We start from the raw sequence: 22,840 nt of genomic DNA on the forward strand, positions 1-22,840 counted from the left end.
CACTATGAGTCTGAACCGAGTCCATGGTACTTTACAACAACAACATTATTATAATAAAATTACTGTAGGAGGGATACAATGTTAAATTTCTGTTGTCTAAAGCAGACTATTTAGAAGAAAACAACAAAAAAAACCCCACTCCATTTCACTTTCTGGGTCTCTGTCCTTGACATGGGAAATTGCAAGTATGACGAAGTCTTGAGTCTTCAAGAGAGGATGATATCGCTTCAAACAGCAGCACGTCCATCCCTTGGAAATTATATCTCTCCACATATTTTAGATTTGTATTTTTCACCAATTCAGAGGGCAATTCTCAGTTGAGAATACTTAGTGGTCTACCCTTTTCTCCCCTTCCTATCCAGTTGAAGGCTTTCCTCCTTTTCTTTCATTCCTCCTCCAGATTTCGCCTTTGTCCCCTCCCCTTAATAAGTTTATTCTACTTAGACCCATGCCCTTTATTCAATTACAGCCCCTCACCTGTATTTCATGTCACCCCTTTACTTAATTCTGTGTCATCACCCTTTAATTCTACCTCACTCCCCTTTATTCAAGTCACTCCCCTTTATTCGAATTCACCTCTTTTATTCCATGTCAACCTTTCCTCCTTATTCCATAGCACCCCTTCTTCTTTATTCTGTGTAACCATTCTCCTTTACCCCATGCCATCACTCCCCCTTTATTCCACTTCATTCCCCTCGATTCTATTAGCCTTCTAAGTGTTCTCTCCTTCATTCCATGTCAACCCTTCTATTTTTTTCTATGTCACCCTCTCCCTTTTATTCCATCTCACCCTCTCCCCTTTATTCCAGGTAATTACCACCTTTTCCTTTATTACATATTGTCCTCTTCCCTTTATTTCATGTTATCACCCCCTTTATTCTACTTTGTAGTTGTTAAGTGCCATCGAGGTGGTTCCAACACATAGCGACACTGTACAGGGTTTCTGAGGAGCAGCTGGTGGGTTTGAGCTTCCAACCTTGTGGTTCTCAGTCCAGTGTTGATCCTACAGTGCCACACTTCACCCTTTTCTTGGTTCCAAGTTCTCTCCCATTTATCCAATGTCATCACCCCTTTATTTACTTCACCTCCTTTATGGCAGCTTCTCCCCTTCATTCCATGTTCAGTGTCACCCTCCCCTTCACTCCATGCCACCTCATTTCCTTTCATCCATGTCACCCTGTCCCATTTATTGCAGGTTATCAAACCCATATTCCACTTTACTCCCCTCTCTTGTACTTTACCCCCTTTATTCCATATCAGCTTCTCCTGTATTCCACATTATCACCCCCATCCCTTTAGTCCACAATCACTTGGTTTGATTTCATTTCACCCCCTTTTATTCCACTTCACTCCCTTTATTCCATGTCCCCTCCTTTACTTTGTTCCATGCCCTCTCTTCTCTTTATTCAATGTTGTCATTCCCTGTCACCCATCCCCTTTATCCCATCCCATCCCTTTATTTCATGTTACACCAGGCCCGCTTTACTCCATGTTAGCCCACTCCCCTTTAGTCTTTATCTTCCCTTCTGCTTGATTCTATACCCTCCCTCCCCTTATTCCACCCAGTCTCTTTTCCTGTTTTCCCATCGCCTTCTCTGCCTTAGTTCATGTCATCTCTTTCCCTTTATCCCACACTATCTCTTTTCATTTCTTTGTATCATCCTTTTTATTGTTGTTTCCCACCTCCTTTCCTCCATTCAGCTTTCCAATCAGGGCTTCCACATTCACCTCCAAAATAAATAAAGCACTCAGTAAGCCATGAATATGCTGCTGTCACGATACAGATGTTTATTAATGATTAAATGCCAGAGAAGTTTTAACAATCACAAATCTTCGAGCTCTGCGGTTGTTACCCATTGTATGATCAATGTCTATCCCTCAATACAATGCATTCCTCATTCTATGGACCTTTGCAGTTGTTACCCATCAATATCAGCTATAATTTTGGATGTCAGACATAACCCATATCTGTGTGTTACCAGAGCATGTCCCGCAAATTTGTACCGCCCTGCATAGAGGAACTACAGAGACGATAGATAAGAACTTTTATAATCAGGTGACTTTAGCTACTTGGAACTATATGTCTGTATCTAACTAGCTGTTTTGGTGACAACTGGGTGTGAATGCCAGCTGTCTTTAAAACAGATCCAGGTTGATAAATCCAATTTTTTCCTCTAACTTTTGACTCCAGAAAAGCTAGTTAGACTTATATTTGAGGTTTCCCTGTTGACTTGACCTGAGCAAAACTGCACAGAATTTTGGGAGTGGCTGTTTGAAGAGCCATTGATCTAAATAGTTGGGAAGGGAGGAACAAAATATCCTGAGGTGGTGGAGTAGCTGCGGGGACACGGCTATGAGTTGGTGTGACATGATTTAGCATTAATTATTTGTCAGCTGTCAATAGGCTGACCTAACATCCTAGCATGCCTCTTGAGGGCCTTTCCAATTGAACTCTAGGGAGGAGGGTAGGAAAGTCAGGAAAAACATGCAATCCCCTTTGGGGGAGGGAAAGCACCTCGAGATTTGTGAGCTTCTCTGGGACAGGTGTTTACCACAAATGTCACATCAATTAAAGATAGGACTGTAGGGTGGGAAAGCCAGGATCAGGGTTCAAAGGGAAAGGCAAGGTAGCACCAGGGAGCCTGGGCATGACACAGAAACATCTCTGCTTTTATCAGCTGGAGGAACCAAGCATCCCCAGTGAAGGGGCTGACAGTATGTTTGGAATTCCCAACCTGACCCGAGCATCAGGATGGAACTCCTTCTCACCCTCAGATCTTTACCTTCAAGACTCTCCTTAATGTTTCCTGTGCCATCCCAGGACTACCCCTACCCTTTTCCCCTGTCCGGCACCTTATAGAAGGAAAAACATCTAAGGAAAGAAGTAGCCGATGTCAGTTTTGGCCTCCTTCTCCCGGGGCACACGGAGCAATGGGCGGTCTTGCTCCGGAATGGGAGGGTTACCCGCTCCTTCCTCATCGTCATGGGAACGGGCAGTGCCGGGAGGCACAGCTGGCTCCTCAGAGGAACCTGGAAAATAGTAACATTGTTAACTCTTTATGTTTCTAGACTTCATACTTTGCACAGCACCCAAGGGACTAAGACCTAATTTTAGGCTTCAAATACAGTATGAAGCAAGATGATGGAGCAGGAATGATTATCCCCACTTGGCATGTGAAAAAAAAAAAAATGCACAGAACTGCACATGTAAACCTAGGCCCACTATGGAAGACAGTGGGGAGAACTAGGTTAAGAAACAGAAAGACAGATAGCTAAGGCTCAGAGCAAGTAGACAATTTCACCAGGGAGGCGGAGAAGAGGGCGGCCTCCTAACAACCACCACCACCCTACAACCAACCTGATTAATTTTACTAAGCAAATGAGTAACAAAGCTGGAGCCGGAAGCTTACAGTACTGAACGGATGGCAGGAAGCTGGTGTTACTTTTCAATGACTCTAGAAAGGATTTGTAGTTCATGACTTGGCCAGGTGGAGACTTGCTTTTAAGAAGAGTGGTATCTACAGGAAATGCAACAGCTACATCTTCTCTGTGGAACTGGATTGCCTTTGAATTCTGAACTTCGTTAGGATCAAAATCTTTCAGCACTGGAACTGTTTCCACATTCATGGCTTCTTCAAGGTTAACAGCCAGGTCTTTCTGAAGGTCTGGAATTGTATTGATAACAGAGACATCTTCAGGCTCTGGACATACAGCTGGGACTTGTTCTTCAAAAGAGTTGGTCTGGTCATTCTGAGGATCTGGAATTTCGTTGAGAATTGGAGCATCCTTTTGCTCTGGGATTACATCAGCAACGGAATCTACTTCAAGGGTGGAGTTTTCTTCAGAGTCTTGGATTCCACTGACATCAGAGTCTTCTTCCTGGCTTGGAATTTCTTCAACATCTGAGGATTCTTCATCATTTATGACTTCACTATCTCCTGAGGCTTCGTCATTTTGAATTTCATCAAAATCAGGGACATCTTCAGAGCCCGTGACCACATGGACCACATGGAGAGCTGGGACCTCTGCAGGGTTGGAGTGTTCTTCAGAACCTGCAATTCCATTTACCTCTGGAGTTTCTTCATTATCTAGGATTTCTTCAGCATCTGAGTTTTCTTCATCATTTGGAACTCCACCAAGAGGGATCTCTTCAAAATTGAGATCTTCATCAGAGTCTGAGAATCCATTAACCCCAAGGAATTGTTCGTGATTTAGGATTTGGTGATTACCAGGGGCTCCTTCAGGACTTGGAACTACATGAAGAGCTGGGACTTCTTCAAAATCAAGGTCTTCTTCAGAGTCTGAAATTTCATTGACCTCTGGGGCATTTTCATAGTCTGGGATTTCTTCAGCATTCGAGGCTCCGTCATTTGGAACTTCATCAACTACTGGGACCTCTTCAAGATTGGGATCTTCTTCAGCATCTGGGTTTTCATCACTATCTGAGGCATCTACATGGTCTGGAATTTCATCAGTGTCTGGGGCATCTTCACTGTCTGGGATTTCATCACTATCAGAGGCTTCTTCATTATTTTGGATTACATCGAGATGAGGAACTTCTGCAAGGTCAAGATTTTGGTAGTCTTCAAAATCTAGTCCTTCTTCAAGGTTGTGGTTTGGGTTTTCTCCAGGATTGAGGATTTCTTGCAGATCTGGAGCTCCTTCAGGGACTGGAACCATATAAAAATATGGCATTTCTTCAAAGTCTGGGGCCTCAATGAGTTCTGGAATTTCATCTTCATGTTCTAAAATATCTTCAAGGGGAGGCAGATCATCAAAATTAAAGGCATCATCACCATCATCATCATCACCATCATCTTCTTCTTCATTGAGCTCTGGTATACATTTTAGATACAGGTCTTGAATTTTAGGATCATTTGGGATCTCAAGACCTTGGATTTCAAAGGCTACTCTTTGAATGAGATATGCAAGTACTAGCTCTTCATTGACTGACACATCTTCCTCAGAAGATTCATCTTCTTCAAGTGGCTCATCTTCAGCAAGAACCTGGCCTTCAGGAAGGGCCTGACCTTCAGCAAGAGACTGACCTTCAGCAAGGGCCTGACCTCCAGCAGGAAACTGACCTTCATCAAAGGGCTTGCTTTGAGCAAGGACAGCAGCCTGGGCTTCAGCAGAATTTTCCACTGGATCAGAAAGTAAAGCATCCTCTTCCATCTTTATCCGTGCACTCCTGAATGGAAAAAGGGTGTGAAAAAAGCAAGTAAGTTGGTACATTTGGATGAACTAACTAAAAGATGGTCTGGGGTTTGCAGCCCCCTACAGGAGAATCAGCTTCAAGCTAAACAAACAAATCCAGAAACACTCACTGGATCCTCCTCAGATTCCTGCGTCTGATAAAATCAAGGGCTTCAGGACTGGATTTCCACACTCGCTTAGCAACCTGCCTCTGGATATGAGGCGGCACCTGCGGGTAAAATCAGCAATGTTAGTCATCATTATATTACACCTTTTCATGTGTACTAGATCAGCTATCTAGGACTTGCCATGGCCTCCTGGATGTTCAGTGATACTTAAGCTAATGTTCCAAACAAGGCTGCCCTCCCCAGAATAAATGAAGGCATCATGATAAGCTAATGAAACAGGAACTTTTAGACCGAGATATTTTGTGGCTTTCTCCTTTCGCTATCCTCAGGTATATTTGTACAATATTTCCCTACCCTGTGAACAGGATAAGTAGCAATTAATAAGTGGGTCCAAACTTTTTACCTACCTGGAAAAGGATATCCCAGTTATCAATCATGGAACGGACCACATTGACAGAAGCAACATAGTGGTCAATCCCCAGCCTTGTTTTCCTGGACTCCCTCTTGGCAAACCTCCCTTTCTTCAGGAGGGCAGATCCAAACACCAAGGCCAAATTGGTGGAAGTCATACGGTTGCCTGGAACCTAAGCATAGGAAAACAGAAAGTGACTGACGCTGAGGTAGTTTGGGAAGTTATACAAATAGATATGTCTCTTTTTGTTTATTGTTCTCTCAATCTTCCTCTGTCTTTCTCATACACTCCTACTACTGCACATATGCATTCCCAGAATGTTTTACCAACTGTCCATCAATGCCAATGGAGTCCTCGCAGTTCTCAGTAATTTTATGCAGGGCCTTTAGCAGACGCTCCAGGGTGTCACTATGGCAGGGTGGCATTAAATACACCAGCAACTGCAAGGCAGAAAGCTGATCCTGGGGTTTCAGAGCTGGAGGAAGGAAAACAAGAGTAAGTTCAGGTGGCTAGTGTTGTCAGCAGCCTACTACTAAGAAATATAGAATTCTTCTTGAAACTTGCTTAAGGTTACAGAGAGAGTAACCAGGCATCTTTCCTAAGTATTTCCTAAGTATTTGTTTGGGTTCAGGATCCCTAAAAGCAAGAAAAATCTTCTCTCATTCCATGATAATCCATCAAAATCAGACCCTCCTCTATAGAATCTGGGTTCTTCTTTGTCCTGAGAGGGCACACACAGCTTCAAGAAACTGTAGAAAAAAATTGTAAGCAATAAACCTATAATGGAATATTAAGAAATATAGAGGAAATCACATAGAGAGGATTCTTTCCCCTTCTGGTATTCATCCTGCTTTAGTCCTTTGGAGTTCTACAGCCTGAGCTCCATCACTAGACTCCCAGCATCACCTTTCCTTTCTAACCAAGGAAGGTAGAAGACTCACTTGCTGTCAGGAGGAAGGACATGTACAGATCATCTGGCAGCAGAGAGTCCTTCATGTCACGGAAAAACTCCCTGAGGAGTGCAGCCACATCATGCACATTCTGAGTATCATCCAGCACTACATCCAGACCTTGATCAAATTCATCACGGAGCTAGAAAAAGGTAGAGAGGCATGGGCTATCTGCCCTTCCCACCACAGGCTCCTTCCTGGCTATTCCTTCAACTAGTCTTAGGTTTCAGTTGAGGTAGCCAGCACATGATGTTTTGGGAGGCTACAGAGAAGACCTTGACCCCACCACTAGGTTCTACATTCCTTTCAGCTCCCACCTCCTTCTTGCTATTTTTCACCTAAGAGGGGGGAGAGGGAGCATAAACAGCCAATTTACCTGACGCACTCTCGCAGCAGAGAATTCAAGGGTGAAAATCCCCACTGTGCTTAAGCCTAAAAGAAAAAAAAAACAAGGGTGCTAAGCATCTCTGGGTCCCTTCCCACTAGCATTTCCCTTCTCTTCCCCCACCTTCACCCCTGCATCCTAGCCCCAATAAGAGGCACAGCAAGGTTCTTCAAGACCATCACCTCACATCCTTCTTTTCTCTCCCAGTTTCTAGAAACCTCCTTTCCTATTTAATTGCCTCCTTTCTTGATCCAAAAGCCATTTGTGGGTCCCCTTACCATGTTTCTCAATGAAGTTGCAGCAAGCCTCCACAACCTGGGGAATCTGTTTAGCAATTGGATTGAGACTCATTTTCCTTTTGGATCCCAGAAGTCGCTGGCCAATTGGAAATGAAATCTTGGAAAGCTGGAGGGTCTGCAGCAGCAGGGCCCCATCCTCCAGCTCAGCCAGGCTGTCCACAGATACTGCACCCTGTGGAGAAACCCATACCTTCTTAAACTGGGGAGAAGAAGGGTTCCCTGGGACCTTCCTGGGGTCTTCCAGTGGAGGATTCTGTGACATTCAGAACAGGACACCTTTTCTCTATCCCTCCATGGCAAGTCAATCTAAGCTTTCCCACCCTATTCTGATTAGCTCCCACCCCACATCTCTGCAGCTAACTCTCCCTGAAACCTGGGGGAGGTTAGCTCACTCGACGTCCACGACGAGTGAACTCCGGGGGCAGGGAAGGTTCATCGCGTCTGCGATTGAAAAAACGCCTGATGCGGCCAAACATCCTTTGCACCACATTTCCACGACGGCGCCCAGCCTGGCCAGTGGGTTCTTCAATCTGCATCGCGGTTCTCAGTTCCAAATGCTTGCGGCGGGTAAGCTCATTCACCAGCACCTCTTCCAGACGAATGCCAAAGGTTTTGAGTGAAACAACTGGGGAACCAGGGAAAAAAAGAACAAGAAACGTCTAAGCCCCGCAGCCCTCAATCAAGAGGAACTGCAGGGACTCAAACACACCCACGCCAACCCCCCTCCCCCTAGATACGCAGCGCCCCTCCCTGGGAAGTAAATCAACCAAAAAGAAAAAGACCCTGCAGTGGAATGGTGAGAAGACTCAGCTCCACTCAACTACCTGGGCAGGGCTCAAAGTCCTTGCCTTAAGTCCTGCCAAGAGGGCACCTCCTTGTAGCAATGAGGATGTGATCTGCCTGGGAAGGGTCCACTGGGAAGGCTTAGACAGGTCTGAGGGACCGCCCTGCACGCCTACAGCTAGTGCGCCATTTCCTGAAATCATCCCCTAAGGGGTTCCGGGGAGGGGGGGAGCGGCCACAGGGGCAGTGGACACCGCCCAATCCGCAGTAGCCAGGGGTCCTAATGAAAGGATGAGAGCCCCTTACCCCTCTGTTGTCCTCTCAGAATCAGAAACCACTTCTCCAAAGTGTTTGGACGGTCAATAGGTAGAGCTATGGGGGAAAAAAAAAAAAAGACACGCATACTCTCACAAATTGGACTTGATAAGTGACTAAAACACATAGTTAATATATTCATCCGCAGAGGGTCAAACAGTTCTATCTAGCCCACGAAAAGTGTGTTTCTTTCTCTCAGCCTCAGTTTCCCCATCTGACAACAGGACCCCATCAGTTTCCCCATCTGACATCTATTACACAGGAGACTCCAATAATTCAGCCAAACCAAACCATCTGAGGCACCGCGCGCGCGCGCGCACCAGGAGTTGCTCAGCACAACCTTTAAAGCAGAAATCCCGGTGCTCTGAGGCGCCGGGACCATGCAACAGGCGAGGGAGGGGAGGGCCTCTGGCAGCAGCACCATGGCTGGTAGGGGTCACCAAGTGACAGTTGCTTGCACCTGGAATGCCATTCCCTCCCTGCGCTGCGGCGAGAGCAGCATAGGCACCTGGCTGTCCCGCGACCGGACTCAGGCTGCCCATGAGGTCTCCCAGTCCTCGGCTTTGCTGGGTTCAGGCTGTGCTCTCTGCGCGCGCCACGGAGCCCACCGCCTCCCTACCCCAGCCCCACCCCCGTACTTTCCACCCCTGCATGGGAGCCCCTCAGCTCGCACAACAGGACACTCCTCCTTCCTTAGGCTTAGCGGGGCCGAGTCTGCGCATACCCTTGAGACCCCCTGGCACGCTCGAACCCTGTCCTGTCCCGTGTCCCTCAACAGCCCGCTTCGCTGAGCGGTGCTGAAAGCGCACTGCGCGCCGTGCCCGCACCGCCCCTCTGCTCCCCGCAGGGTTTGGCGCGTGTCTCTCTCGCTCTCTCACTATGTCTCTTATGCTCCGTCTCTCAGTCGCACTGTCTCTGTCTATCCCAGTCCTCTCTCCGAATGTCCCACTACGCCTCAGTCGCGATCTGCCTTATTTTCTCACCACACCTGATGGGTCTCTGTCTGTCTGTCCATGACATTCTCCTGTCTTACAGCTCCTCAAGTCCTCAGGCTTAGACCCAACTCAACTAATCTTTACCTCTTCTGCAGTTCTATCCAAACCCTTCAACTCTCACTTACTGGGTCCCCTTGATTTGAACGCTCTCAGTCTGGGACCAGGCGCGAGCCCCTCCCACGCTCCTGGACCCCCAACCCGTCCCGGCCCGGCCCAGGGGTCTACTCGCCCTAAGGCAAGGACACCACACTCCGAGGCATAACTCACCTCTGTTAGGATTAAATTCGGAGAGGAAATGTCTGGCCACGAGTTCATGGTAAGCAGTCTCCTGCAGCTTCAGACGCTCCAGCTCAGAGAGGCTGTGGATTGATATCATCTTCGTCCTGTGGTCCGGGTTGTGTCCTGGGGCTCCTCCTAGGACGCTCACTAAAACAATGAAGGCGGACAACAACAGCAAAGGGGGCATGATTCTGGGGCACCTTGTCCTTGCTGCCTTCGGAAAAGGAATGCAGCCACCCATTCTGGAATCGGATGATTATCAAGGCTGCATCATCCAATTGTCACTGGACCTAGTGGAGAGGACTATGTGGGGGAGGGTAGAAGGGGGAGGGAATACTGGGAGGCGGCTTCACCCTCAAGCAGAGCTGCCTCTGGTTGCTTATTAAAAAAAAAAAAAAAAAAAAAACTTAAGGAAAAAAAAATCAACTCTGAACAGTCCACAGAAGAGAAAACATAATTAGAAAAAAAAAAGGAAATCAACCAACCTACCAACCTTACTTACAATTAAAAATATACACTGAGATAGCAAAAGGTAGTACTTTCCATTAGGTAAGAATTTAGTATTTATTTTTCCGTAATAATACCTGATGTTAGTCAGGGTGGGTGAAATGGGCACTTAACATCTAAGTTAAGGGCACTGTAAATGTATGCAACTCTTCCAGAAAGCAACCTGGAAACATGGCTTTGGAGCCAAAAACCATCCTTAGGCCCTTTGACCCAGTAATTTCCCTTCTAGGAATCTAGTCTAATGAAATATTCCTACAGTCAGGAAAAGCTATATACACATGATCAATAATACACATAATACATACATGCATACACATATATGTATGTATCATGTATAGCATTATATAGTAGTATTAGATTAGTATATAGCTTATATCCTTGTTGAACTGCTTTTACTACATATATGTGTGTGTGTGTGTGTGTGTGTGTGTGTGAAAAAAGTAGTTCAACAAGGAGATAAGTTACATAAGATTGTGTTTACAAAGAGTTTTAACAGCAAACACAGAATACAGAATTTCATGATATAATTATACTTACGTGAAGAAAAACATACATAAAAATAAAAAACAGAAGGGAATACATCCAAATACTAACAGTGTCTGTATTAAATGATAGGAATTTAACTTTGTCTTTTCTCTGTTTATCAAACATTGTACAAATTATTACTTTTTCATGGAAAAAAAAATATATCAGCTTGTACTAATATAAACATTTCCCTGCCAGTTCTGGTGAGAATACCTATATAAACTTGGTGATCAGAGTGGAATTTTTCTTTGTGTACTGGAAAAATTGCTTTATATGTCTCTTATCCATGGTGCCTATGATCCCATATTGCAACCAAGCTGCAAGGATTCCCAATGAGTATCTCTATGGACCCTCAGACAGCATCTTTTTCTGCACATCTTCACCTCTACTATTCATTTGCCATTTCATTGATTTACAAATTTTAAAAAGAAATCTGTATTAATTGCCCACTTTGCATCAGACACTAGAAATTCAAAGATGAACAAGATTATTATTCCTTTCAAAAAAAGAATTAAATAGTGCAATGAAGGAGATACATGGGTTAGCAACAATTTACAGAACCTTGTAATAAGTCAATCAGCCAAGATGTAAACAAAGTACTATGAGAGGAGAACAGGAGGAAACATCTAAGTCTGCCTGGAGATAAGGAGGGGGGAGAGTCCAGAGAGAAAGAACAGCTTGTGCAAAGGCTGGGAAAGAGGTTGTCATATTCTTGAAGCCGTCTAGAGGGGATGGAAGGAGATAAATCTGGATAGGCAGGAATGAGATCACCAATGGCCCTGTAAACCATGTTAAAGAATTGGACTTTCTCCTGCAGCTGGTGGGGGAATTACTGCAGGGTTTTAGGGCAGGAGTGACAGAGTCAGAATTATAGTTTGCAACAATTGGAGAGGGATGAAACACCTAGTTTAGGTAGAGGGCCTCTAGTAGGCAAATTAGCCAAGTGGCAAGTGATGCTGACCACTGTCAGTGGGACTGGGGCAAGAGCTCGGTTTTATGGGTAGAATTGACAGAACTTAAAGAAAATTTTAATTCGAATTGAAAGGAAAGAATTTAGGATAGCAATTCAGGTTTATGGTTTGGGTGGCTGTGTGGATACAGGTTTCGGACAAAGAAGGTAATTTAGTACGTAAACCTTTTAACAAGAAGGAAAGTGGCCACATGCTACTTTTCTGAGCTGCCCTTTCCCATGGAGTTTTACAATAATTTTTTATAGATCTATCATTTGGGGGTTTGAATTTTAAAAATCAGGAAACGTGACTTTAATAAAGAGAAGGTAAGCATGGGTTTATTTTTCAATAATTGAAATTAGTTAGACAACAGCACACCAACAACCCTTAATTTTTTTCTCCACAATTCTCTTTTGCCCACTTTTCTAAATGGCTAATGTCAGAAATGGTTGCCAGAGATCTGAGTAGCAGAAAGGTCTTCAGCAAGAGAAAGGAAGGGGCGTGGGTGGGGGTCTTTCAATGGCTATTGAACTGAGCTCAGAGGAAAATCTATAGCAGAGGATTGTAAAACTCCTTCATCTGCAAAGCATGATTTCCTGGACACAGACATCAAACTGCAACCACAAACTGACCATTTTAACCAAAGGCACATGCAAAACACCATACCACAGCCCCAGACTAAACATCTAGCAACCCCCCCCCCCATTTGTGAGGGAAGATCCAGAATCTATGAGCAAAGAGTCTCATCCTGACACACGCAGACTAACTCTGACTTAATTTGCTCCCCCTCACCCCTTGCCCCAACTCAGACACATCAGTGTACCTGTCTTGGATCTTCAACTCTTCTTAGCAAGGCTTAACAGACCTGGTCATCCAAGGAGCATAGCTGGTTCTACTCACCCAAAGAAATATCAAGATGAAAATCAATCCCTCCCTTCAAAAAAACAACATAAAAATAAGCAAAAAAAAAAAAAAAAAGTGAGAGAGAGAGAGAAGCCTTTGAGAGATGAGTCAGCCTAGGCGCTTACAATTCCGAAGGAAATCAAAGGTCTTAGAATAAACCGTTTGTCATTGCCTCCTGCTCAAAGATACAGGGCTGAACTTAAGAGCAGTCGTTTGCTGCAGTTCTGCCAGTAAAACTGGCATTGCATTGCTTGCCTTCAACTCCCTCAAGGCACCAGCAGCAGGATACAAGACAGAAGCAGAATTAGGAAGGCCAATGTGCCCAGATAAGAGCCTGCTGGCCAGGGGGGAGAGGGGGAGGGGCAGGTTGGCAGGCTGCAGCACTGTGAGGAAAACACTTAGCAAGTTCTAGAGATTTGAATACTTACCTGATTTCCCAAGAAAAACACAAAGGAGGGTCCCTACAAAGAATGAGGTGCCAAGAGACCTCTTTTGCTCCTGAGTGTTTTCTGCTTCCCTCTACAGCATACCATGGCAATGACCATGGCCATGAGATGGAAAAGATAATAAAGAAGGAAAGATAAAACAAAACAAGTTGTCTTAGTTTTGACCTGGAATTCAAGATATTTGCAAAAGCAATCTCTTGAAACAAATGTCTGTAGTGGCCATTGGTGTTAGACCCCAATAGAAGTAGGTTTGAAAGCAAACTTTACAATGTCTAAACATGTGTGACCCTGGAAAAGTCAATTGAGCTCACTGAGCCTCAGAGGCTTCGTCTATAAAATGGGTGACTAAACACAGTACCCACTTCAGCAGTGTGTGAGAGTTATATTAAAAAGTATACATGCTTATCACTGTTTTTTATGAAAATGTTGATATTGAAGGTTCTTACCAGAAAACATCAGCCTTCAAAAGTAATTACATAAAATTAGAATTTATATTAATGCATTTTATGACCTACTTTGCTCAATCTCCACTAAATCTGAATAAAATTAAAACAGGTAAAGGGATTTGGGGAGATACTTGGACCAGCTCTTTTCTCTTCAAGTTAGAATTTAATCAGGGTAAAGTTTAAAAATCAACATAAATAATTTAGAAGCACTAACTACATAGGATGGTTTTTCAAATGCTATTATTTTAACTAGTAAAATGCCTATATGTCTCAAAAGGTATTTCTCTTTTTAAATCATGCAATTATATACACTATCACTAATAAAAGGAACTATATTTTAGATCAGCAAAGGGGTTAGGATATTAGGCAATACCAGAAGGAATTTAATAATGAGTGGCGGGATACCTTGATCAAGTCTCCAGCAAGACACATTTGGGTGTCATCAAGCCTGTTCCTCATGTCCTCCCCAAATGTAAAGCACAGATGGAGGAACAAATTAACATCAGAAAGGTCACCAGCTTTGACATTGTGAGGACAAAAATGCTTTCAGCTAGGCATAAATCCACAGCCTTCACAATGTGGAAGGCTAATTTAGTCCATTGCCCCCATCAAACAGTTGGAATGGTGCGGTACTCACTAGTAAACACCTATGTGAACAAAGCAGGGGACTGAACAGATGCTGTGGTTTGAATCCTTACAAACCAGGCACTTTATGGTCACATCAGAATTTTGTTCCAAGCTCTAAGAAGTCTTCAGAGTTTGAGAAATGGATGGTGGACAAGGCTGGGTGCCCAGAAAGTACTGCATCTGCTAAGTTATTCAAATGTCTACAGACAATGACAATGGATAAAAATGTCCTCACATGGGAAAGAGACAGACACAAGTCTCTAAATGACATTTGGGCATCATCCTTGTGCATTAATGAGTTAGCCTTTAAGTTGTTATCCCGTAACCTCCATTTCAGTAAAGGCTGCAGACATTGTGAACAACATGACTCATTTTATCCTATGCGGTAGCGATGCCCCCAAGTTAATTAAACTCGGGGTTGATGCTTATCAATACATGGAGTCAGCCTATCCTGCTAGAACAGAAGCTCGCAAACTGGTACTGCTAAAATAGACTAAGAAAAGCTCTATTTTCAAAAACAAAATGTTTAAGGATAGTTCAGAGATAGCAGGTATCTAATACCAAAACCTCCATTTTACAGTTTGGAAAACTGAGGCTAAGAGAGGGACAGGGATTTCCCCAAGGTTAAACAGTCATATGATAGCACAGTCTAGACAAGAACCCAGTTCTCCTAAGTTCCAGGACTCTTTGCACTACCCCATTCACCTTTGCTCTTAACAGCTGCATAATTTTTCATAGCCAAATAATGAAATTAAAAGAATGCACATATAATCAAAGCCAGATTTGATAAGCCAGGGTCAGTCAGATTCAAAGGCAAGTTGCCACCACAAATTACCACGTCTTTGCCAAACAAGTATACTTCTCATTCCATAGATCATGGGATGCCTTTTTAAAATTTTATTGAGTAGAGAAACAACTCAAACTCGGGTGAGTTGGTGAAAGGCAATCTTTGTAACAGCCCAAAGAATAGTATAAACAAGGTGATGTGACATCAAATACAAGATACAGACATTCTCACTATTGTCTGCAGAATGTGTCATGGTGCATAATAGTGTTTGCATCACACAGCTATGTCACTGTGTAGCTCTTGGTTACTGATTCCATTAAGTTGTAGTAGAAAACAAAAAGTAAGATGTTCCATTATTAAGATTTAAATATTTTAAATGCCTAATTTATAGTGTATTATTTTTTTTACTTTCTCAAAAGCTTGGCATGCCCATTATCTCCAGTCCCTAGCACACAGTAGGTATTCAGTATTTGTTGGATGAATCACAGAATTATAAAATCTCAGGGTTCTGAGAGAACATTAAGATCTTGTAATTAAAACAGCTATTCATGATTCATGAATAAATGAATCATGCCATTTTATTCTCACAACAACCCCTGGGAAGGAGGTAGGTTGGGGATTATTTTTCCCCATTTTACAGATAACAACAAGCTAGGGCTGTGAAGAACTTGTGACGTGCCTATGGTTGCACAGAAATGTCATAGAGGAATATGATCTGGAATTCAGGTGTCCTGACCTCTCCCAGAGCCAGGCCTTGCCCTTCCTACCAAACTATGCTTTTTCTTGGCATGTATCACCAATATCTGTTGCCTATATCTGCGAAGATCCAAATCAAAATTACCTTCTTTCCTAAGGATGTGGCTAGGTTTGTGAGTATCATTCCTTGGGAAATAGGAATATAGACAGAGAGAAAGAGGGAGACAGATAGTTGTTGCTAGGTGTATACAGTTGGTTGCGACTCATAGTGATTCTACGCACAACAGAATGAAACAATGCCCAGTCCTGCTCCAATCTCACAAGTGTTATATTTGAGCCCATTGCTACTGTCACTGTGCCAATCCATATATATATACATACATACATATCTGAAGTCCTGGTGTGGCGCTGTAGGATAAGCAGTGGACCACAAGGTCATGTGAATCACAAGGTCAGCAGTTCAAAATCACCAGCCACTCCTCAGAAACCCTATATAGGGTCACTAAGAGTTGGAACCAACTTTGATGGAGTCCTGGTGTGGTACTGTGGGTTAATGTGCCAGATTGCGAAGCCTTTTGAACTGCAAGGTCGGTGGTTCAAGCTCACCAGTTGCTCCTTGGAAACCCTATATAGGGTCGCTATGGGTCAGAAGCGACTCAACGGCACTTAACAACAACAATGACATATATAGCTCCCATAAAGATATACAGCTTCAGAAACCCTATCTATACAGGGTCGCTATGAGTTGGAATCAACTTGATAGCAAACAATCCCTATATATATATATTTTATATATATATATATATATATATAAGCCTTGGTAGTATAGTGGATTACTCATTGGGCTGCTAGCTACAAGGTCAACAGTTCTAATCCACCAGTTGCTCTGTGGGAGAAAGATGAGGCTTTCTGCTCCCATAAAGATTTATAGTCTCAAAAACCCTTCATGGGGTCACAATGAGTCGGAACAGACTCAACAGCACACAGCTATACATAGCTTTGAAAAAGACTGATTATGATAGAAAGAGAAAAGAAGAGTAAGTAGAAGAGAAGGGCACTAAAAGTTCTGTATTTTCCTCCCACCACCATCTCTCACCTCATTCCACCCAAACTCACCAGTGTGCAATTCTAGAGTGCTCCTGAGATGGGAAGTTGGGTTCAAATCCTAGCCTTACAACATGCAAGTTCCCATACACACTAAGTGTGTGTAACTTAGAGCAAGTGATCTCACTTTATCTGGGATGAGGCAGATAGCACTCCCACTGAAGTATGCCTCTAACCATCCTCTGACTGTGAAAATGGAAACTCAACCATTGTCAGCAGAAAGCAGAGGGGATGGCACGTGTTGTTTCTTCACTGGGTCTTTGAGAATCAGAGATGCAAGGCAGCTAACTGAAGAGGCTAGGGAGATTAGTCTAGACAAAATTTAACTGGCCCACAAGGGGGATTTAGTTCCTAATTTTGGTTTCCTCAGTACAATGTGCAAGGAGCAGGCAAGAGATGTCTGGAATGGAAAACCCTAGTTCCTGCCTTTGGGATCGCGTAGCCTAGTTGGAGGTCACAGAAGTGGTAAGGGTCTGAAGAACTATCAAAGAAGGCCCAAGGGCTAGTATCATCCTTTCTTGAGCTAATTTAAATATATTTCTCTCCTTTGTTCCTTTAATAAATATTAAGAGTTCACCGTTTCCTGGTGTGGCGCTGTGGGTTAAGGCGCCAGACTACAAAGCCGTTTGAACTGCAAGGTCGGTGGTTCAAGCTCACCAGATGCTCCTTGGAAATCCTATACAGGGTCGCTATGGGTTGGAACTGACTCAATGGCACTAACAACAACATTTCCCAAGGCCCCACTGAGAAGACCCTTATTCAGCTGTAGGTATTTAGTAAGCACTCAGTAAGCAGATTTATTTTCCCATCTTATCAACTCACCTACTGCCACCATCACCACCAAGCCTCAGAAATACACACACATTTCTTCTCACAGATGTCCACTTACATATCTATCACATCCTCATACTCTCTCACATGTGCATTTTCAAACACACAGAATACACTTCTACAGTGTATTCATTTAAAAAAGAGACAGAAGGAGGGAAATGAGACTGAATTAAAGAAGTACAACCATCTTTGCCCCTTCAAGTTGCCGTTGGGGTTTCCAGAATAAAGGTCTCAAAATGTGTGCTGAGAGTTTTCTCTCCTCTCTTTTTGCCCCTTTCGCTTCTTTGATCAAATCTTCCCCAGTTTTCTTTTCCAAAATCATGTCTGAGTTACTGTCCAGTTACTGGGTTTGTGAGGAACATATCTCCTTGTAGTTTTCAAGATAGAAATTGCATTTAGGAAACGATATTTTATTTTAAAAATCATGCTGTCAGTTTCCCTATCCATCCCACTTCAAATTAGACTATTGTCTTGGCTATGATGCTGTGAAAAAAGGCCTCAACCAGAAGTCTGTACGCCTGCTCAGTTACTAAGCAGCTGGGTGGCCTTGGGCAAGTCGATGAGAGTCTCTACGCCCAAAACACAGCCACACAACTGGTATAATTTATTATTATCTTGTTTATCTCAAGAGCACTGTCGAGACACAACCCGCACGTCCGCAGAGTCCTTGATTTTTTCAAGATTGGGCCAACTCATGGGCACCAGAGCTGTGCTGTAGGGATCCACATTTTTGCCCTCCACAGGCCCAGGTGCGCCAGAGTGTAAGGTCTAAACGGGGTCTTCCTTGCCCACCCTACTGGACGTCCAGAGTAAGGCAAAGGAAGAGTGGAGGCGGAGCGGGGGCAGCGGGGAGGCGCGGTTAGAGTGGGGGAGGGGAAGGGGGGGTTGGAAAGTGCTGCAGAGGCTTTGCCCTTGGCCCCACAGGCCTGATCAGAGTGGCCTTGGCTTCTGGCGGACCCTATGCTGCAGAGCGCGGGCTTGTGACCTGGTTGCAGTGCGCGCGCGCCCCGCTCCTAGGTGGTTCCAGAGAGCGGGCACAGACCCTGCAAAGTTCAACAAAGCTACTCTCCCGCTGCCGCCCCACCCCCCCGCCCCTGAAAAAACTACATCTGTCTTCAGCTCTAGGTTGGAGTCTTGAAACCTGAAAAAGCCTAGGTAACTTGTTCAGCACTGTCAGGCCTCCCGCACCCTCCTTCACGTCGGGTTCTCCACTTGGAGTACCCCCACCTCTTTCTCTTGCCCCCCCCCCCAGTACTCCGCACTTGGGCCCCTGGAGCCCTGTCCCAGCACTACCTCTTGATGACTCTCTTGGTCCAGTCAGGGAACAGGTGGTTGCAAGACCAGCTCTTCAGTCCCGCGGAGTGGCTGAGGCCCGTCCTGGGACGAGCTCCAGACGCTGTGAGCGCTCTGCTCTGACGCTCAGACTCCCCCACGCTCTGTAGAGCCCTCCGCGGTGAAGGACTGATTCACAGCAATTTTCCACACAGCAGTCAGCTCAGCGCCTTGCGCATGCATACCTGTTTGCTGAATTCCCTGGGCTACTCCCACTGTTTCTCACTGTACCCCACAATCTGCTCTTCCCTTCCTGCCCTCTATTCAAAGCCCATCTCTTCTTCACTACTCAGTCCAAGGGGTGCCTCTCTCTAGGTGCTCTGAATCTTCTCCTCCCTTGGTGAAGACGATATATCAGGAGAAGAAATAGCAGAAGTAGAGGCTCAGATGGCCAAGAAACTTATTCAAGAACAAAAGGCTAATTAGTAGTAGAGTCAAGAGAAAAACCCAGAATTCCTGGATTCCAGCTCAGGACACTCTTCCTTTCTGTCCTGACTTGTGTGTGTGTTTGTGGTGGGGAGGTGTTGGAGGACAAGGAACATTCTTTGCTGGCTCTTTGCACACATGGATTACACACAGAACAAGCCACCTCCTCTCACTCCTCTTTTTGCCTCCTTGTTTCCTGTTCTTGTCCAAGGCCTCTGCTCTTCTAAACTCATAGATAAAAAAGGTCAGTTTGCTCAAAGTTCATTGAACAGCAAGAGCAAACAGAAGCAGACTTCAGAAAGTCAACTGCCCTCCTGAATCAGAATGTTGTCAGTATTCCCAAATCCACTACTATAATCTGCATCTTGATTTTTCTGCCTTCTTTGCATACCTTGGACATCCAAGGAGGTCAGAAGGCCATCCATACAAAGGCCTGCCCAAAGCATCTTACCTTCTAAAACGTCTTCCAGAAATGACCCTCTTTTAATTTGAAGTCCACCAACCCTATATACAAATCACTATTTAATTAGGAAAAAATTAGTATTTACCAGAGCCAAATTTTCACATCTGAAACAGCAAGGGCAATGTGGAGTTACAAACACAAGATCTTAAGTGGAGAGGGGGTTTCAAACACATAATTATACTCCTTCCCAACTGAATTTTCTTCTCCCCTGGGAAACAAATAAATGGACCAAAGGGAGAATGTTGGTGACATAGGACAGAAATGCAGTCAAGAATGTCAGAGACCTGTGGAGTGAACCTGGCAAGAGGGAAGGAGAGGGAAGTGAGCTGGAGTCTAGGAGTCTAGGCAAAGAGAGAAGGGGAGGGAGAGTGTGAAGTATAAAGTGTAGGTAGGTATACAGGTTGCTGGAACCAAGCATACTGTGGCAGCCCCAGAAGGCATGGACTTATTACCCAAAAGTTCAGGGATGTGATTCTTAGGGGCTTCGATTGGAAATAAGATCCAGAAGCTCCCTGACAAGTTTTTATTATTCCTTCCAAAGAGAGAGAGGGGGCTTCTTGAGGGAGCATTGTTAGTGTTTTCTTAGCTTTCAAGAGAACAACCTCAACTACCCACCCCCACTTTTCTTCCTCATGAATGGATTAAATTTTAAGCAACATAGGATTTTTTTTTTTTTAACTTTCTTTACAGAAAAGGATCTCTTCTTTGCCTCCTATTGGAAATTGGTTGCGTGCTACCTCATTGTACATTCTAGAACACTAGATGAGAAGAGAGGGAGAAGGGATGGGGAAGCTGGAGGCTGGTCCAATTCATCTCTGGCATTCTCTCCCCATGCTCGCTGGCATGTTAGGTTTTCCAGCACCCTTTCTTTCCTTCTGGCCCTGATAGCTCTATTCCCAGTCCTCATGGAAGCATTCTGCAGGCAGTCCCCTCCCTCATAATGTTATCGTTGTTGTTGTTAAGTGCAATCAAGTAGATTCCAACTCATAGCAACTCTGTATAGGATTTCCACGGAGCAGCTGGTGGGTTTGAACTTTTGACCTTGTGGTTCACAGTCCAGTACTGATCCTACAATGCCACATTAGGTCCTATCTCTCTGATGACACTTCCTTGTTAATATACGGGCTTTTATACTAACATGCCAAGGAAATATATGAGTTGAGAAGGGGAAGGAGGTTGTCACATGACAGGAGAAACCTACCCAGATAGCCGGAAGTATGGTGGCTCTGCAGGATAAGCATTGGACTACAAACCACAGGGTCAGCGTGTTCGAGCCTACCAATTGCTTTAAGGAAGAAAGATGAGGCTTTCTGCTCCCGCAAAGATTTACAGCCTCAGGAACCGTATACAGGGTCACTATGAGTTGAAACAGACTTGACAGTCACCTTGATAGAGAATCAACCATCAATTGGTATTAGGAACATCTTGGAAATATAATTTGAACTCAAATGCACAAGGAATCAATTTAGGTATAAGCCTGGCAGGTTGTTGGCTTGGATTACAGTGATTGCCTTGGTAACAGATACACAAAGATCACATAAAAGAAGGTGATGTTGTTGTTAAGTGTCATGAAGTCTGTTCCGACTCATAGCTACCCTGTATAGGGTTTCCAAGGGTTTGAATTGCCAACCTGTGGAGCAACATCAGGAGCTTCAAATCAAGACTGAGGGGTCTTTGAGCAGCTATGCTAAAGGTTTTGTAGGTGCAGTACTAGCCTGGATTTTTTTCTTGTAGTATCTGCCCATTTCTATTGGAGTCCAGAGAGGGAAAAGAGCTTGCCCAAGGGCACACATTAGGTAGCAGAGTCAAGATTAGAATGCAGGCAGCCCTTTCACCACCCCACTTCCTCCTCTATGAAACCTTGTCAGAGCTGTCTTTGGGGATTTGGTGGGGCTGGAAGTGGGGAGGTGTAGTTAGCAGTTGGCTCTATGCAAGTGACTATAGCTCCAGCCCCAGGGGATAAAGGTTCCCACCTCATCTCCATTCTCCTCATCTCTCAGGCAATCTCCTCATGTAGTCTTGATTCATTGCCACCTCTGCTACCCAACTCTGAGGGAATGAGTCACTAGCTAGCTGGCCAGAGCCTCTGCCCTCCAGGAAAGAGGCTTTCTTCTTAATTGACTGAAGAAGTCAGCTGAAGTGAGACAATGCCCTTCCAGGCAGGTTTCAAACTGGAGTACTTTGAGGAGGAGTGGAATAGCCCGCATCCTAAGCCTTTGTTCTCTCCCCCAATAGGATCTGGAGTGCCCCTACTGGAGTTCTCCCTCTAGGTTCCTTATGACAACTCCTTAGATACCCTTGAGTTTCAGTGTCTCTGAGGGATTTCACACAGGGCATCTCTTTGCAGGATGGGTAGAGTCTGTGTGTGTGCCTAGCACTGTGCTAGGAGCTTGTGGAAAATAAGGTAAGAGCAGACATCCCTGACACCCAATGAACACTAATTACCTGTTTCAAAAATTAGAGTGACACTGAATTTATACCCTAAATTTGAACCTCTAGATTCCTAAACTGTGAGAAAATATATTTCTATTTGCTAAGACCAAAAAAAAATTAGAGTAGCAGCTTGGAGAAGGAGGGAGTGAGTTAGGAAGTACCTGTGAGGGTAGAAGTGATGCCAAAAATGGTCTCACCATAGCTTCTAGGATTCGGGTTGTGACATGGAATTTCTGTGGCCAGTGGCATCGGGAATTCCCTTAAACACTGCACATTGCTCAATAAATGGAATGCTAACCCAACTCCTATGCATACTGTGCCTTTTTGTCCTGGCTTGGGAGCATCAATATCAACTTGTGGCCATGTCCCCTTCTCAGCCTCTGACTTTCCTTTCCCTCAATTCCCAAATCTGTTTCTCTTCAATAAGGGTGGGAGATAGGACAGGGAATAGAAGGGAAGGGACTTTAACTGAGAATAAACACTTACATGTATGACCTCCTTTAAAATTCACAAATACTCTACTACCTAAGCCAGCGACTGACTTGCCAAAGTGGTCACGCTACGCAGTTGCAGAGCTGGGATTTGATCTTACAAAGACACCGAAGCCCGTGCACTTTTCAGT

At 44.4% G+C, this 22,840-nt stretch overlaps 1 protein-coding gene across 4 annotated transcripts in view; it reads right to left on the reverse strand.

Annotated features, from left to right (window-relative positions):
• Nucleotides 1-1,763: 1,763 nt before the first annotated feature.
• ARHGAP36 (Rho GTPase activating protein 36) overlaps nucleotides 1,764-22,840 on the reverse strand; it is a 34,602-nt gene continuing 13,525 nt past the window's right edge. The window contains exons 1-12 of one of the 4 annotated variants that reach the window (XM_006862820.1): nucleotides 12,879-12,912; nucleotides 9,731-9,889; nucleotides 8,460-8,525; nucleotides 7,763-7,995; nucleotides 7,350-7,542; nucleotides 7,063-7,118; nucleotides 6,678-6,828; nucleotides 6,063-6,211; nucleotides 5,732-5,908; nucleotides 5,328-5,425; nucleotides 5,085-5,191; nucleotides 1,764-3,030 (exon numbers count right to left, since the gene is read on the reverse strand). In XM_006862820.1, the coding sequence (XP_006862882.1) occupies nucleotides 2,873-3,030; nucleotides 5,085-5,191; nucleotides 5,328-5,425; nucleotides 5,732-5,908; nucleotides 6,063-6,211; nucleotides 6,678-6,828; nucleotides 7,063-7,118; nucleotides 7,350-7,542; nucleotides 7,763-7,995; nucleotides 8,460-8,525; nucleotides 9,731-9,889; nucleotide 12,879 (1,548 nt within the window). In that variant the 5' untranslated portion in view covers nucleotides 12,880-12,912 and the 3' untranslated portion in view covers nucleotides 1,764-2,872. Of the gene's footprint in view, nucleotides 3,031-5,084; nucleotides 5,192-5,327; nucleotides 5,426-5,731; nucleotides 5,909-6,062; nucleotides 6,212-6,677; nucleotides 6,829-7,062; nucleotides 7,119-7,349; nucleotides 7,543-7,762; nucleotides 7,996-8,459; nucleotides 8,526-9,730; nucleotides 10,121-12,752; nucleotides 12,913-22,840 lie in introns of those variants that run through there. The other 3 variants (XM_006862821.1, XM_006862819.1, XM_006862818.1) reach the window with 3 other exon arrangements.

This window comes from Chrysochloris asiatica, unplaced genomic scaffold (assembly GCF_000296735.1).
Source record: "Chrysochloris asiatica unplaced genomic scaffold, ChrAsi1.0 scaffold00051, whole genome shotgun sequence".
Taxonomy (NCBI): Eukaryota; Metazoa; Chordata; class Mammalia; order Afrosoricida; family Chrysochloridae; genus Chrysochloris; species Chrysochloris asiatica.